We start from the raw sequence: 13,921 nt of genomic DNA, 5'->3' as shown, positions 1-13,921 counted from the left end.
AATAGAAGTTCCCTTGAGATTCTACCAGTCCATCACTTAATGCTTAAATAGTTGGGATTTGTAATACATCTGGGAAGTAAAACACTGGGAAGCATTTCAGATCTAAAGGAGCTGAGCGCTTCAAGCAGGTGGCTTCTTTCCAGAGAAGGCTCTTCCAGCTTTCAGAAATGCTGCTCATAAAATCTGACCCAGCTCTTAGGGTAGTGTATAACTAAGCAACGGGGTGGGGGGGAGTGATTTTAAACTTCTGTAGAAAATATTGAGTAGATTGAGCATTAAAATTATCTGGTCTCATTGTGGTCTCTGATTTACTGGTTGTAAGTGAATGTATGGATGTTGAACAAAATTCCTGTGTTTGTCATTCAGGTGGTAGAGACTTCTTTAGTTTTCACTAAAATGAGGACATGACAGTCTGAATCCTGTCTGAAAGATACCATTGTATTGCTCATGTATGTTGTACTTTATGAATGAGTGGGTCTCTTTTATGATATCTGCTCAGCAGAGTGGTGCATAGGCACAGTATGAAAAATACAGTGTAAAAAAGCATTACATTAAGGAAGGACATTTGTTAGTGGCTTTCAGCATGGGCTCTTAACCCTCATGGCCACCAATTTCCCTGCAGTGAAGTTATTATTCTAACACCATTTCACGTTTTACACACTAAAATGTAAGACTACATAAATTTTAAGGCAGTGATGGTGAGTACTACAGAAACTTCAGAAGAGAGTGCATGGGAGGAGTGCTGTGTTGATATCAGTTTGTTCAGCCCACCGATAAGGATTTGTTTGTATTGATCACCACAATTCAGATGTTGTCTTCCTAGTCAGCATTGTCTACAGACCATAATATTGGATGGATATTTGCACAGAGAACCTTCACATTGTGATGCTTTCTGATATTAGACAGGAGGGGGAATGGTTGTTTACAAGGGTGGATAGTGATAGGACGAGGGGGGATTTAGGTTAGATATTAGGAGGAAGATTTTCACTCAGAGGGTGGTGACACAATGGAACAGGTTTCCCAAGGAGGCTGTGGATGCCCCATCCCTGGAAGCATTCGAGGCCAGGCTGGATGAGGCTCTGGGCAGCCTGGTCTGCTGGTTGGCAACTGCACATAATGGGGGTTGAAACTAGATGATCATTGTGGTCCTTTTCAACCCTTTTCTATGACACTATGATTATGAAGAACGAAAGACAAGAAAGAAGATGAAGTACTTGGTAGATCAGTTCTGGTGGATGAAAGATCCCTCAAGTACTGCAGAGAACTCTGTAGTTTCTGACAGATAACCCCAAATGAGTTTGCCTGGACTCTTTCCAAACCACTTCAATTTTAAGAAGAAACAAAACCTATTTCAAGATGCCTGGAAGAGCTAACAGAAGGGATTTCCCTTTGTTTATCCAAGTAAGCTGACAGATTTATTTTGAATATATTCATTCTCTTAGATTTATGATGTAGACTCAAACATACTTTAAAATAATTCACTCAGTAATTTTTTAATGATCTTAGAAAAACCACGCTGCTATAAATTAATATCAGGATACCTAGCAAATACAGTTCAGAACTGTGTATGTTGCAGACATACTGTTAGCTTTCCAGGATATTTTTGGGTAAACTTAATCTTCACAGAAAGAAGCAGGAGTAGCGCTGCTATAGATGCCCTCTACTTGCATTCCATTCAGCAGCCAAGGCTTACACTTGCAGTGAGGTGAGTTTGTTTTCATTTCACCAGCATGATTAAGTGCTACTGGGGTCTGCGTGGGCCTGACAAACCCTTACCCTCTTTCTGTCTGATTCAGAGCTGATGTTCAAAGGTTCTGGCGATAGCTACAACAGGTCAGTGCCTCAGAGATGTACGGAGGACACAGGCAGTGCTGGAGCATGCATACAGTTACTGACCTGCTGAACTCAGAGGGAAGTACTCCTGGTCCTGTTGTGGCTGTTGTGGCACTGCTTGGCCAGCAGTTTGATACAAAAGCCGAGTTCAGTAGATAAGTTTCCAGAACAGGAGCTATTCGTTTCATTACACTGCTCTATAAAATGCAAAAGTTACAGAATGTTTGTGACTTCTGAAGCTGGCTGTCCAGCAGTAACCTCTTGTACGTTTGAGAAAACCACCAGCATGTGACTGGGGCTGGCTGTGACTCATTCCTTGCTGTGTCCTGTTTGCTGACTCAGGTGTGCTTGTTTTCACATCACTCTGTGTTTGCCTCAAGTTTCACAGCATATCCATGAGTTTCACCGGACCACAGCTCAGCTCTCTTAAATTGCTTTTTCCTTTTTCCTGAGCCTTACAGAAGACAGATTGCAGCACCCGTGTCTGAAGTCCTTTCCCCCTTGCTAACTGAATTTCAAACTGTATTTTTAGTGTTTGTTTTCAGATTTGTCAAACTCACAAAGTACGCCAGCAGCCACAGAGAGCCGCAGACTCGTGGCAGTTGAGGTGTCCATGTTTGGTCATGCACCCTGAAGTTTTTGGCAGTGGCACTTTTTATATTCAAAAAGAGGATATTCGGCTGTCATTTAAATTGGAGAGGAGCTCAGTGTGTACTTGGTTACTGGAAGTCTGGCAGATATTAATATATAGTATTTGTAGAGAGACCCATAGGGCCTCGGAGGCCTAAGTGAGGAAAACTTTTCTGTTAAATGGTCAGAATTACAGTGAGGTGGCACCAGGCTGCAGCACAGCACTTACCCCCAAGAGGAAAAAAAACACAGCAAAACTAGATTAAATGAATCATTCCTCTTTGGTATTCTAGCTTGGATTATATAACCAAAATCATATAAGGTCCAACATACAGTTTCTGGCTGTATTTGCTTTAATTCCTACATATATCCCTGCTCCTTTGCTGGATCCTGTGAGGTTGCTGAGGCGGGAGGCCAACCTGCTTCCCTGTGTTGAATTCAGAGCTGAGAAGGATGAGATGAAGTGACAGAGGGAGGAAAAAAATTAGAATGTGTCTCTCACCCTCCATCTACTCTCAAATAAACTAACAACTGAAAAACTTAAAGCCCAGCCTGGTCTGCATGTCGGAGCCTCAATTCTGCCCTGCCCTGATGGCCTCGCATCCGGGAGAGTCTCTCCGGGCCACCTTGTCCCTCAGGAGGTCATGGAACGGCAACAACGCCTGAGCTCAGTTGGAAGAACAGCCTTTTGGCATGCTTGTTAGGGGTGGCTGCACTGTCAGTGTTAGCAGGTGAAGGGGGATTTCAAAAGGCAAACTGCCTGTGAATGTCCCAGAGCACAGGTTGTGGGCCAGATGCTGCTCACAGTCGTGCTGGTGTCAGCTGCATCCATCAAGTTGCTCTGGGCTCTCCCTGCTGCTTATGAGATCAGGATTTCTTGTAAATGTTTTTATTAGCAGATCTGGCAAAACCTGAAAATTTCCTGTGTCTTTCTTCGATGCTCGGAATACTTAGTTCATGACCTATTTGTTAAAATAATGGAAATTGGAATGTCTGAGGAAGAGATGTTCGGTTTAATGAGTAAAAAACTCATTAGGATTTGTATTTCATTTATCAGCTTCTATCTCTGCCTGAGATATAATATTATAGCTTAATGCCAGAGATTGCATTTTTGAAAGGAGAGGTTAATTTCAAGGTTTATGACTGTTTGCATGCCGCTTTACCTTTGCTCAGTGATCCTGCTTCTGTAACAGAGATTGTAATGCACCTTTTCTCTTTATCTGTTTACAAAAGCCATTTAAGTCTGCTCTTCAAGGCTGAATTTAACACTAGATACAAAAAGTTTGTAATATGCAAAACCTTAAAGACCCAGTTATACAATGTGCTATTTTTTTCAAGAAACTTTTAATGTAGTTAGATGTATTAAAAACTCCCTTTAATAGAGGGAATTGTTTAAAACTGTTGACTTAGTAATGAATTAAAACTTTTGGGGGAAATCAACAGCATATTTTCTGTGTGGTGAGTATACCCTCCCTTTTTTTTCATCTCTTGGCTTTTGTGTTGGGTGTCTCTTATGTAACTCTTTGACCATGAGCCATCCCCTGTTAACATTGATGTCAGGGGACTGCTGCCAGTTTAAGTCAGCTGAGGCAGGGTGTACCTGCTATAAACAAAGCTACTGGGATGAGAAACTGAGCATGGGAGGCTTGTGATTCTGTTGACTCTTTCACAAATGCAGTACATGACATCCCCTGCAGTCATGAGAATTAATCGGAGGAATGTGTTACAAATCTGGTATTTAAGTTCAGATCATCATTTTTCTGTTTTATGCTGAAGACCCTGGTATTAAAAACAGGCTGCAATAAAAACTTGGGGATGTTTTACTGGCTTTTCAGGGCAACTTTGGAAATGCACTGGCAAATAAATTAGATGTAAATAAATAGAATAAAAATAACAGACCGTTTGGTTGCCTTGTGCTTGTGACACAAAGAAGAGCTGCTATTTTTGATGTCTTTGTCCCAAAAATATTTCAACATTTTGAGATGAAAACAAACAAATACATTTTACGTTAAGAAGTAAATAAGTCTGGGAAAAAAAAAGTGATTTCCTCGATAGTTTGAAATTATAAGAGCATATAAATGCTGTTTGTAACCAGTTTGACTTTGTGCATTGGAATATTTCTGAGTAAATTCAGTATAAAATGCCAGCCAGGTAAGTGGTGGAAGGAAGCAGCTTTCAGTGTTGCCATGCTCATGAGTAGCACAGGACACTGAACATTGCAGTGTTTGTTGGGTATCACAGAATCACAGAATTGTAGGGGTTGGAAGGGACCTCTAGAGATCACCGAGTCCAACGCCCCTGCCAAAGCAGGTTCCCTACACCAGGTACCAACTCAGAACTCTGTTCACAGAAGCGAACCGATGAGTTCAGTGGGAGATGTCTAATTTGCCCCCTAGAAAACACGGAGGAGAAGAGTGGGGCTGACTCCTGTTCCTCCAAAAGAACTAAGGGCTGTGGGAACTGGGGTGCCTTCTCTTTTCAGGCATCACAGATACGGAGCACCCCATAGGAACGAGGTGCTTGGTACGAGGTGTGACGGATGACCACGATCCTCCTGGCCACGATGGGGTCAGATGCACTTTTTGCTTGAAGTTTCTTGTGGCTGATTTGGGTGTGGTCTGTGAATAGAGAGTAGACTTTCCAACCAAACAGACTGTGCCAAAATTGTTTGCTACAGAATGTTCACACTTTTCTTTGAAGCATATAGTACTGCAATGATGAACTGCGTGTTGATTTATCAGAGCGCTCTCTGTGTTTTTATGTTTCCGAGTTTTCCTCTCTTTTGCTCTCTTTCATGCAGTTCCATTGGTTGCTCTTCCAGCCTCAGTCAGGAAAAACATGCAGACTTGTACCAGCTTAATAGTCTAATGTTAACAGTAATAACAGCACTCAGGGCAGAAAGTATTACAAAAGTTCATTTTAGTAACATGTTTATTAGGTCATAACAACATCTATAAACATAAGTACCATTCAGCTCTTTTGCCGATATATGAACTTACTAACATCAAATCTTACCAGAGTCACATATTCTTACAGGTGTCCCAGACACAACATTGACTTTATTGAGCAAAAGTTCATAAATAGTAAAAATGTCATCTGTTTCACATTGCAGCGTTCCTCAAGCAGGTATGTACAAGTTTGGAGTATCTTCTCCAAATCTAAATTTCCTTAGCTGTTTTAACAACCATAGAGATGATTTTTCTGCCTGCAGCAAAGCCTTTTGTCCTTGAGCAATCTACAATTAGTATTGCTCTCAGCAGACATGAAAGTTTGCTTCTGAAATGAAAGTGGTGATGAAACACAGTACAATATTATCTGCTCATAGTTTGCCTACACACTCTGCCCTCATTATAAATCTTTCATTTATAACGCCGTCTCCCAAGAACAACATTATCTCTCTTATATCAGTTCCTTACCCACACTACCTCTCTTTGAAGATCTTAAAATGGCTGGCTTGCAGCAATGGAGATATTACACTTAGGGTAGGGTGGAGTGTGTTTGCAGTCAGTTCTTTTCCTTTCTAGTATTTACACAGTATTCTTTTTCAGGTTGCTACTATTTATGAATCACGTACGCTGACATACATTTTCTGAAATGTTCACAGTGCAGTATTTTGTGGCCTAACCAAACTTTGTAAATGTCATTAAAAATAAACTTTTTTTTTAATATAAAAATAGAATACTTTATGTGTTTACACCAACAAACCCAGTTCTATTCTATTCTAAACAAGCTATACAGTAGTATGCACAGAATTCCACAGGAACAGAAATGACATGTGATGCTTGCCCTAAAGCTATAGTACTTCTCTCTAATGAATGACAGTTTATTCATTCTCTTTTCATTTCTTTTTCTGGGCATAACTTAGAAATAAAAATAGGTATCATAACTCACTGGGTCGTGTGATCCAAGAAAAGATAAGGGGCCATAAAGGTGTTGTTTCTTCTTTTGATCAGTCTTCTGAGCTCCTTAGGGCTGCTGTGAAAAAGTGATTAACATTTTTGCTATGGCATTCTCTTAGGTCAGGGCTGGCTGCAACACCTCCGCTCTTTACTCACCTTTGGCAGCAGCTCCACCCAAGGATAGGTGGCACACCTTCAGCTGCTCGCTGTGTGACTCATCAGACAGCAGCTCTGTATATTTGCCAGCCTGCCTGCCTGTCTCCTCTTCCTCTCCAGAATAACGCAGCCCATGTTACTGTCTCTCAGGGATTAGCCTGGCATTTAGTATGGGCGCCTTCAAGTTTTCCATCTCTGAGAGCAGTTACTTCTTTACTGAAAGTGTTGGAGGCTACGCATTTTTTTCAGTGAGATATCTGCAGATTTATCAAATGTTGGAACTGAGTTAACACTAGGAATGCTTTAAGCTGGATGCTTTTCTGTTCATTTTATGTACCGTCTGACTACACCAGGGGCCTGGCAAGGCTGACTTATTTATTTTACTGTGCACTTATTTTACTGTGATGTTGACTTCTGCTGTTGACTTTTACCACGAAGCTGGCTATTGGCTGCCTATCTTCTGAAAAACCTTGTTGACATAGTGCAAAAATCCAAAGTTTGGACTGTGCGGCAGGAAAATATATTTTTAAACTCTTGTACATTTCATGGTTTGTCTTTATGTAAAAACCGTTCTGCACTGCTCATTATCCTAAAGTACATGCAACAATAATAGTCCTTCCAGCTTTTCTGATTGGTATTCTACGTTCTCCTTCATGGCATTGATGATGAATCTTTGTTCTTGAGTCTCAGCACACATGAATGAGAACTAGTGAGAAGTAGCTCTGGTTGGTAGAACACAATATCTCTATTTAGTAAATTGATGCAGTTGTCCAAATACTTGGAAATTACTGTGATGGTTTACAGAATCCCATAGCCTTAAAAAAAGATGATATCATGTCCTCGTTCTAGTGCAACTTGGGCAACAACATAAACATGTGCAACAGTGTTCTCACAAAGATCGGGCAGTAAAAACTAGTGGACAAAATGTTTCAGTTTCTGCTCATACAACTAAGAATGGATTTTCCTCTATTTCAGACATCCTCGTCATGTGTCTACATCCATGTCTGTATTGTCTTGTGTTGATAGAAGGGAAGGATAGGGAGCAACGCACTTCACGTTGACGTAAGTAGCATTGACGTGAACATAGTGTTCCCCAATAAAAGTGGAGAAGATTGTTGATATTTTTGAAACAAGTTCAGAAAATGCCGGACGCATCTCAGGTTTTGGATGCCAACACTTCAGCATGACTTCATACCTGCCATCCAAACAAAAGAAGTGTTCAATTATGAAATAATAAAAAAAGGAAAAAAAAACAACACCTCTTCTACCCCACAGTCTCATATACTGTAATATCAGAAGTTACTGCAATATCAGCAGTAGCAGAAGGTTTTGCAAACTATTTACTCACAGTGGGTCAGGGCAGTATTCAGGTTGGAGCAGCCTTCTTCCTTGTAATAAGTAAACAGTTATATCGAAAGAATTTACATCTGGATAAGGTGGTGCCCCTCTTGTCATAAGTTCCCATAACAACACACCAAAGGACCACTAAGAAAACAAAGAAATAAATAACAAGTGATAGGCTTGGAGAGCTTTACATTCCAGTTTTAGAACATGGCTTGACTCACATAAACATTCAAATGCATTGGTTTTCCCTTTGAAAAGTTATTATTTTACTGCATTCAGCTTCATTTTAAGTGGGCTAATAAATGCTGTAGGGACTCGAGGAGCCACTTAAGTTAGAGCCAGAGAAACTCAAGTAAATAAATGAAAGAAAATAAAAGCTTATAGGCCTGCTACTTAGCTGGTAAAAACTGGCAGACATCCTTTGAGGTTAATGGAGTGCTGCCAATTTACATGATCTGATGATCTGACTGACTTTGTGTAAATAAGTACTGAAGTGGTGAAAATTCTACGCATCACAGGCTAATTTGGATCTGGACTGAAAAGAGAGCTAAAATACAAGGTGATCCAGCCAACTAATGACTTCACCCTATAATTTGTTCTTTTAAATGGCCAGGTAGTACTTGAGATTGCTGTAGGCAGAAGGTAAGCATTTATAGAGCAAATAAAGTCTTTCTGTGACCCATTGCATTTTATGATATCAAAGTTAAGCTGCTTGGTCAAGCTTTGTAGAGTCCCTCCTATAGTAGGGATCAGCTCCAACTTGGCTCCTTAGAATACCTTGAAGTGGAATTAAATTCCTAATTCTTTTCTGAGTTCTAATTTTTTACTGAGTAGTAACACAGTCAGGTCATGTCTTGCTGCTTTGTGCCTGGGACATCTGTCTTTGCTGGATATAAAAACAGTCTCCTACTGTACATGAACTAAAGTTAAATTCAAATACAAGTTTTGGTTTGAAGTCAGTCCATTCATTAAATGCTAGAAAGTGACAGGAGAGAAATTAATAAGTGATACAAATATATTTGTACTTTACCACATCTGACTTTGTTGTGAACTTCTGAGTTTGTAAACTTTCTAAAGCCATCCATTTCACTGGCAGTTTAGCTCCTGTTTTATTGTGCACACTGTAGTACTCTTTATCATAGACATCTCTAGCAAGACCAAAATCAGCCACCTTGACAGTGAATTTTTCATCCAACCTGAAGAAATGACAAAAAGTGTTATCTCCATCTGAGCAGACAGCATTTACAATGATGGTTGATTATAATGAGTGACTTGCATTTTTCAGACTGAGAGTCTGGAAGGCAGTATTTTATCTTGGAACTATTAACAAATATTACAGTGAAACAAAACTTGATACGCATTTAACAACAGTGAATGAACTCAGGAAATTACTAATATTATTTTTATAATAGAACTCAAATTACAGTTCTCTTAAAACAATTACTTTGTAGAAAAAAACTTTGCTAATAGCCTATATATCCTGGCTGGCTGTTACGTCATTTCTTCCGCAGCTATTTCTTCTTCTGTAACCTTAGAAACCTCTCATTTTTATTTCCAAATCCAAACATCACCTTTCTTATTCACTCTCAGTTTGGATAAGGAAGGACCTATCATTATCTCAGTGACTACTCGTATCTAATAATGCAATCCTGTCACTAAGAATGTGTGACTGTAATGAGATGGGTACTGGTGAAGAATGGTGGCATAAGCAGAGTTCTGCTGGGGTTGTAACTCAGTCATTTCACCAGATCTCCCTAGCTTTGGTCTTCCTAAGTTTGGAGTATGTCCTGATAAGCAGTGTTATTGACAAAGAACAGACAGAGCAGGGGGTTGGCATGCTTAATCCTATCCTTCATTATGTGTAGGCCTAGCTACAGGAAGTGCCTATTTGGGGGTTGATGGGGGGTGAGGATGGATGGCACCTCTGAGGATCATCTAGTCCAATCTCCCTGCTCAAAGCAGGGTCAGCTGATGCAGTTTGCCAAAGACCACGTCCAGCTGAGTTCTGAGTGACTCCAAGGATGGAGACTCCAAAATCTTTCTAGGCAACCTGTGCATGTCTATAACCACTTTTGTAGGAAAAAAAAAAGTCTTTCTTATGTTTAAATGGAATGGAATGTCATGTATGTAGTGTGGGCCTTTTGCCTCTTGGCCTGTCACTAGGCACCACTTGGAAGAATCTGACACCAGCTTCTTTACTCCACCACGTCAGATATTTATGTGTATGGATGACCCCCATCACCATCTGAGCCTTCTCTTCTGCGGGCTAAACAACGCCAGCTGTCTCAGCTTTTTCATGTAGCATTTCTCTCTCTTGAACTTTATGAGATTTCTGTTTGGCCAATTCTTTAGTCTGCTGAGGTTTCTCTGAATGGCAAAGAACAATCTGCTGTATTTACTGATGTAATAACTAAGCTAATAGCAATGAAGAGAGTAGAAGGCAAGTTTGATGGGTTAGCAGGAGGGTAACTGTGCCATAGCTTTTTCCTGCATATCTTGTAGAATAGTCAAGTATTTGTAGGGACTATATTTGCTTCCTGACTTTCTTTCTGATGGACTTCACCAGTGTAGAAGGAGCTTTGTTTATGAATGCTGAATTCCCCACGTCTGCCGAGGAATGTGGGTCTTCAACCCTGTATCTTCCTCCCATGTGGTAGCAGCTCTCCAGACTCTGAAGTGCTGAGCCACATAAAAGTACAAAAGCAGCCATTCAGTTGGCAATATGAGATACCCTGATAGCTGTTTCCTCCTCCCATAAGAAAGAGGCAGTAGTTCAGAGGAAAGTGTCCCATTGCTATACTTTGGACTTGGATTATATGAACCAAGATTTTTATCCATTAACGTCATTCCTTTGTTCTTGAAAGGCTGAAAATCACATTGGTTGATACTTAAACAGCAGCTGCAAGAAAATGTGCTTTTCCAGAGGCCATTCAACTACACAAGCACGCAGACTTTGAAAAAGAAAAAGAAATTTGATGTCATAGGTAAAAAGCCTTTTTTGCAGCCAGAGCTCCAAATTACCACATATTAAAAAAATCCAACGCTCTAATATTTAATGCTGTATCTCATTAGTTCACAACACAGGTGATGAATCAGCAAAATACTATTGGCATCTACTGTATCAGTTAGACTTTGTGTGAACTGAACTGCCTGGCTATGCAGTGACTGGTAAGATTCTTTGCATACTCAATTTTAAATGTAAATTAGTGTATGCAATTGAGCCAAATTAAGCTTACACTCATATAATGAAAAATTACTGTCAAGAAGTCTCACTGTTGTTTCTGTGTTCCTGTTTTTCTCACAAAATTCCCTACTGCTAGGTGCGGCTGCAGAGACGTGCTGCTTCTGAAGAGGTTGGGTGAAAGCACAGCAAGTTGAGACAGCAGCAGTATAACTTCCCTTAGGTGATGCCTTTTAAATTCTCTCACCAATGATTTTGAGAGACTTCACTTTCACCTCAACTTTCCTTATTTCCCACACTCAAAAAGCTTATGTGTAACGAGTGAGTCTTTAGCAAGATGAGTAGCTCAGCAGTATGCAAGACAAACATCAGTGTAATTGTGGAACGGTGGAAAAAATCTAGTTTGACTAAAAAGGGAGAATCCCAGAAACTTCTATTTATCTCATCTATCTGCCTTACACAAAGGAGTGTGATAATGTGCTGGAAATAGATGCTTGTACTTACATACAGTTTCTTGCTGCCAAGTCTCTGTGGACAAACTTTTTGCTTGCAAGGTATTTCATCCCTTTTGCAACCTGAAGACCAAATCCAATTAAATCTTTAACTGTTGGATTCTGTAAAATATAAACATTTGTAATGCAATGAATGCAGAAACCTGAATAGTAGACTGTTTTGTTTTTGTTTTTTTTTTTTGTTGCTGTGACTTTCAGTTTTTGATTCAGATATCTTGCCACCAGATTGAGCAAGGTGTCTTAGTGCTTATCATAAAATGGCCTAAGTTGAGGTCAGATTCTTGCATCCACTGAGGAAACATGCTTGAGGAGATGAAAAGGACTGACAGACTCCGAAGATTGCAGCATAAGTAGCATGACTTGGGTTGGGAAGTGGAACAATGTGCTGAAACCTCAACAGTACAGCTGATACACAGAATTCACATATGTATATCAGTTCACATTTGTGAACTTAGAGTAATAACGTGTAACTCAGTAGAAAATACCAACTGTGAACTTGGAGCTTGTCAGCTGGAAATGTCCAAAAAAGGAGAATCTTATCTGGGGCAAAATAAGTGCAAGCTATCATCAGTATGATGCTAAGGAAAAGATGGATGAGACCTTAGCAGCTTTCAGGGAAACATTTCCTGCAAACAGCTGGTCTACAACACTCTGGTGAGACCCTACAGAAAAAAAGTTAAATATGGAAATAAATATAAAAATAAACCTGTAATTCTTTTATCCAACAACACAACTTGCTGTGAAGTAGTAAGGTCTAGCAGATAACTGTGTTGGCATTGTTCCATACCATTTTCTTCTGTGCAACAATCCTATTCAGCTGTGGTTATTATTCTGTTCATTTCAGGAAGACACATAGAGCTTCTCACACACAAGATTCCTGGTGCTCATAGAATGAAATAAGTTCAAAAGAGAAGAAGTACCTACCCTATAAAGCTTAACTCCTGCAATAATTCTCCAAAATGCCTTCTTTAAAAAAAAAAAATATTTATTTTATTTTTATTTTTTAAATTCCTGGCTACTAGGAATCAAGAGCAAAGTCTCATTGGCTCAGAAATCACTTTCTATTGCCCAAGCACTATGAAATGGGTGAATACTACAATATTCACAATATTCACAATATTCAATGGGCTTAGACTACTAGAGGCAAGACCTGGTAATGTCCTGCTAACGTGGGCCAGTGAGGCCCATGTGAGAAAACTGTAGAATCTCAATAAGAATTAAGAAAATCTTTGATAAGAGAGTACTCACAGTTTGTATAACAATTACTGGTTTACTCTGTTATGATAAGAAGAAAAAAAAATTGATATCAGGACTGTGACATTCTCTAGCTGGCTGTGAAGATCCCTTACCTTGAAGTTGGAAGAGCATATGGTAACAACTGACAGCTGTACTGAAGTCAATGGAGACATGCAAGTTTAAACCAGCAGATGGTTGGGCCCCTTTACTTGAATCTCATAAAGACATTTGTTTATGAAGAGGCTTATGGATGGGAAATGAGAAATACTTATTGCTGATAATTTCTGGGAAACACTGTAGAAAGGAATTTGAGGGGGAAGGGAAGGAGTGGCAGCGCTGTGGTTGGGCTTGCTGCCAGCATAGGCAAGTGCCAAAGGTTAAGGTGTAGTAACAGCAGCAAGTTACATACCTAATGTAATTATCAACCTGTAGTGTTGGGTCTGGGTGTGGGTAGACTTGATTAATGTTCCACTGACATCACTGCGTACTTACATGAGTCTCATTCCTAATGAAGTTTCGAAGGTCTCCATGTTTCATGTACGGAAGGACCACTAAGGGGGATCCTTCATTGGGTAAACAGATTCCCAGAAGTGACAGAACGTTGGGATGAGTGAAATCTTTCATGATTATTCCTTCTTTCAGAAACTGAGCTACTTCTTCCAGGTCTGTAATTCCTAAGAAATTCAGCATCAAAATGTAATAATTAAAAAAAAATAAATCTACAGTTCATTTCTCTACAGTGTCATCGCACAAATGAAACTGATAATGAGAAGCTACAAATACGCTCCTCACCTCCCACATTGAAGCTATGCTATGTGCATAGTTCTTTTACAATGACCAAATGTGCTGTTTTTAATTCAAATTTTTAAATTAATTTTAATTAATTTCTCCTTTGCTTAGTATGAATTGCATAACAAGACTCCAGTAAAGCTTTTAATAAATTTTGTTATAGTCTCTTCCTGATTTTCCAGCATCTTTGCCTGCTGCTTATCAATTTAACTTCCAAAAGCAAATCTCAAGGAGTCAGTAGAATAAAAAATGACACTATATTTCCCTCATTTTTCTCTATCCTATTCTTTGTAGAGGAAAAACTTGGACATCTCATTCAATGAATAAATATATAGCAATGC

At 39.6% G+C, this 13,921-nt stretch overlaps 1 protein-coding gene across 2 annotated transcripts in view; it reads right to left on the bottom strand.

Annotated features, from left to right (window-relative positions):
* Positions 1-7,502: 7,502 nt before the first annotated feature.
* MET (MET proto-oncogene, receptor tyrosine kinase) overlaps positions 7,503-13,921 on the bottom strand; it is a gene marked incomplete at both ends in the record, with an annotated part of 69,425 nt that continues 63,006 nt past the window's right edge. For both annotated transcript variants that reach the window (XM_079549530.1, XM_079549529.1), the window contains 5 exons: positions 7,503-7,713; positions 7,867-8,003; positions 8,893-9,058; positions 11,548-11,657; positions 13,284-13,465. In XM_079549530.1, coding sequence (XP_079405656.1) covers positions 7,503-7,713; positions 7,867-8,003; positions 8,893-9,058; positions 11,548-11,657; positions 13,284-13,465 — 806 coding nt within the window. The remainder of the gene's footprint in view (positions 7,714-7,866; positions 8,004-8,892; positions 9,059-11,547; positions 11,658-13,283; positions 13,466-13,921) is intronic.

The sequence above is a fragment of the Tetrao urogallus genome, assembly GCF_951394365.1.
Source record: "Tetrao urogallus genome assembly, chromosome: 1".
NCBI classification, from domain to species: Eukaryota; Metazoa; Chordata; class Aves; order Galliformes; family Phasianidae; genus Tetrao; species Tetrao urogallus.
The sequence above is the reverse complement of the archived record's forward strand: the minus strand, read 5'-3'. Positions and strand labels throughout refer to the sequence as shown.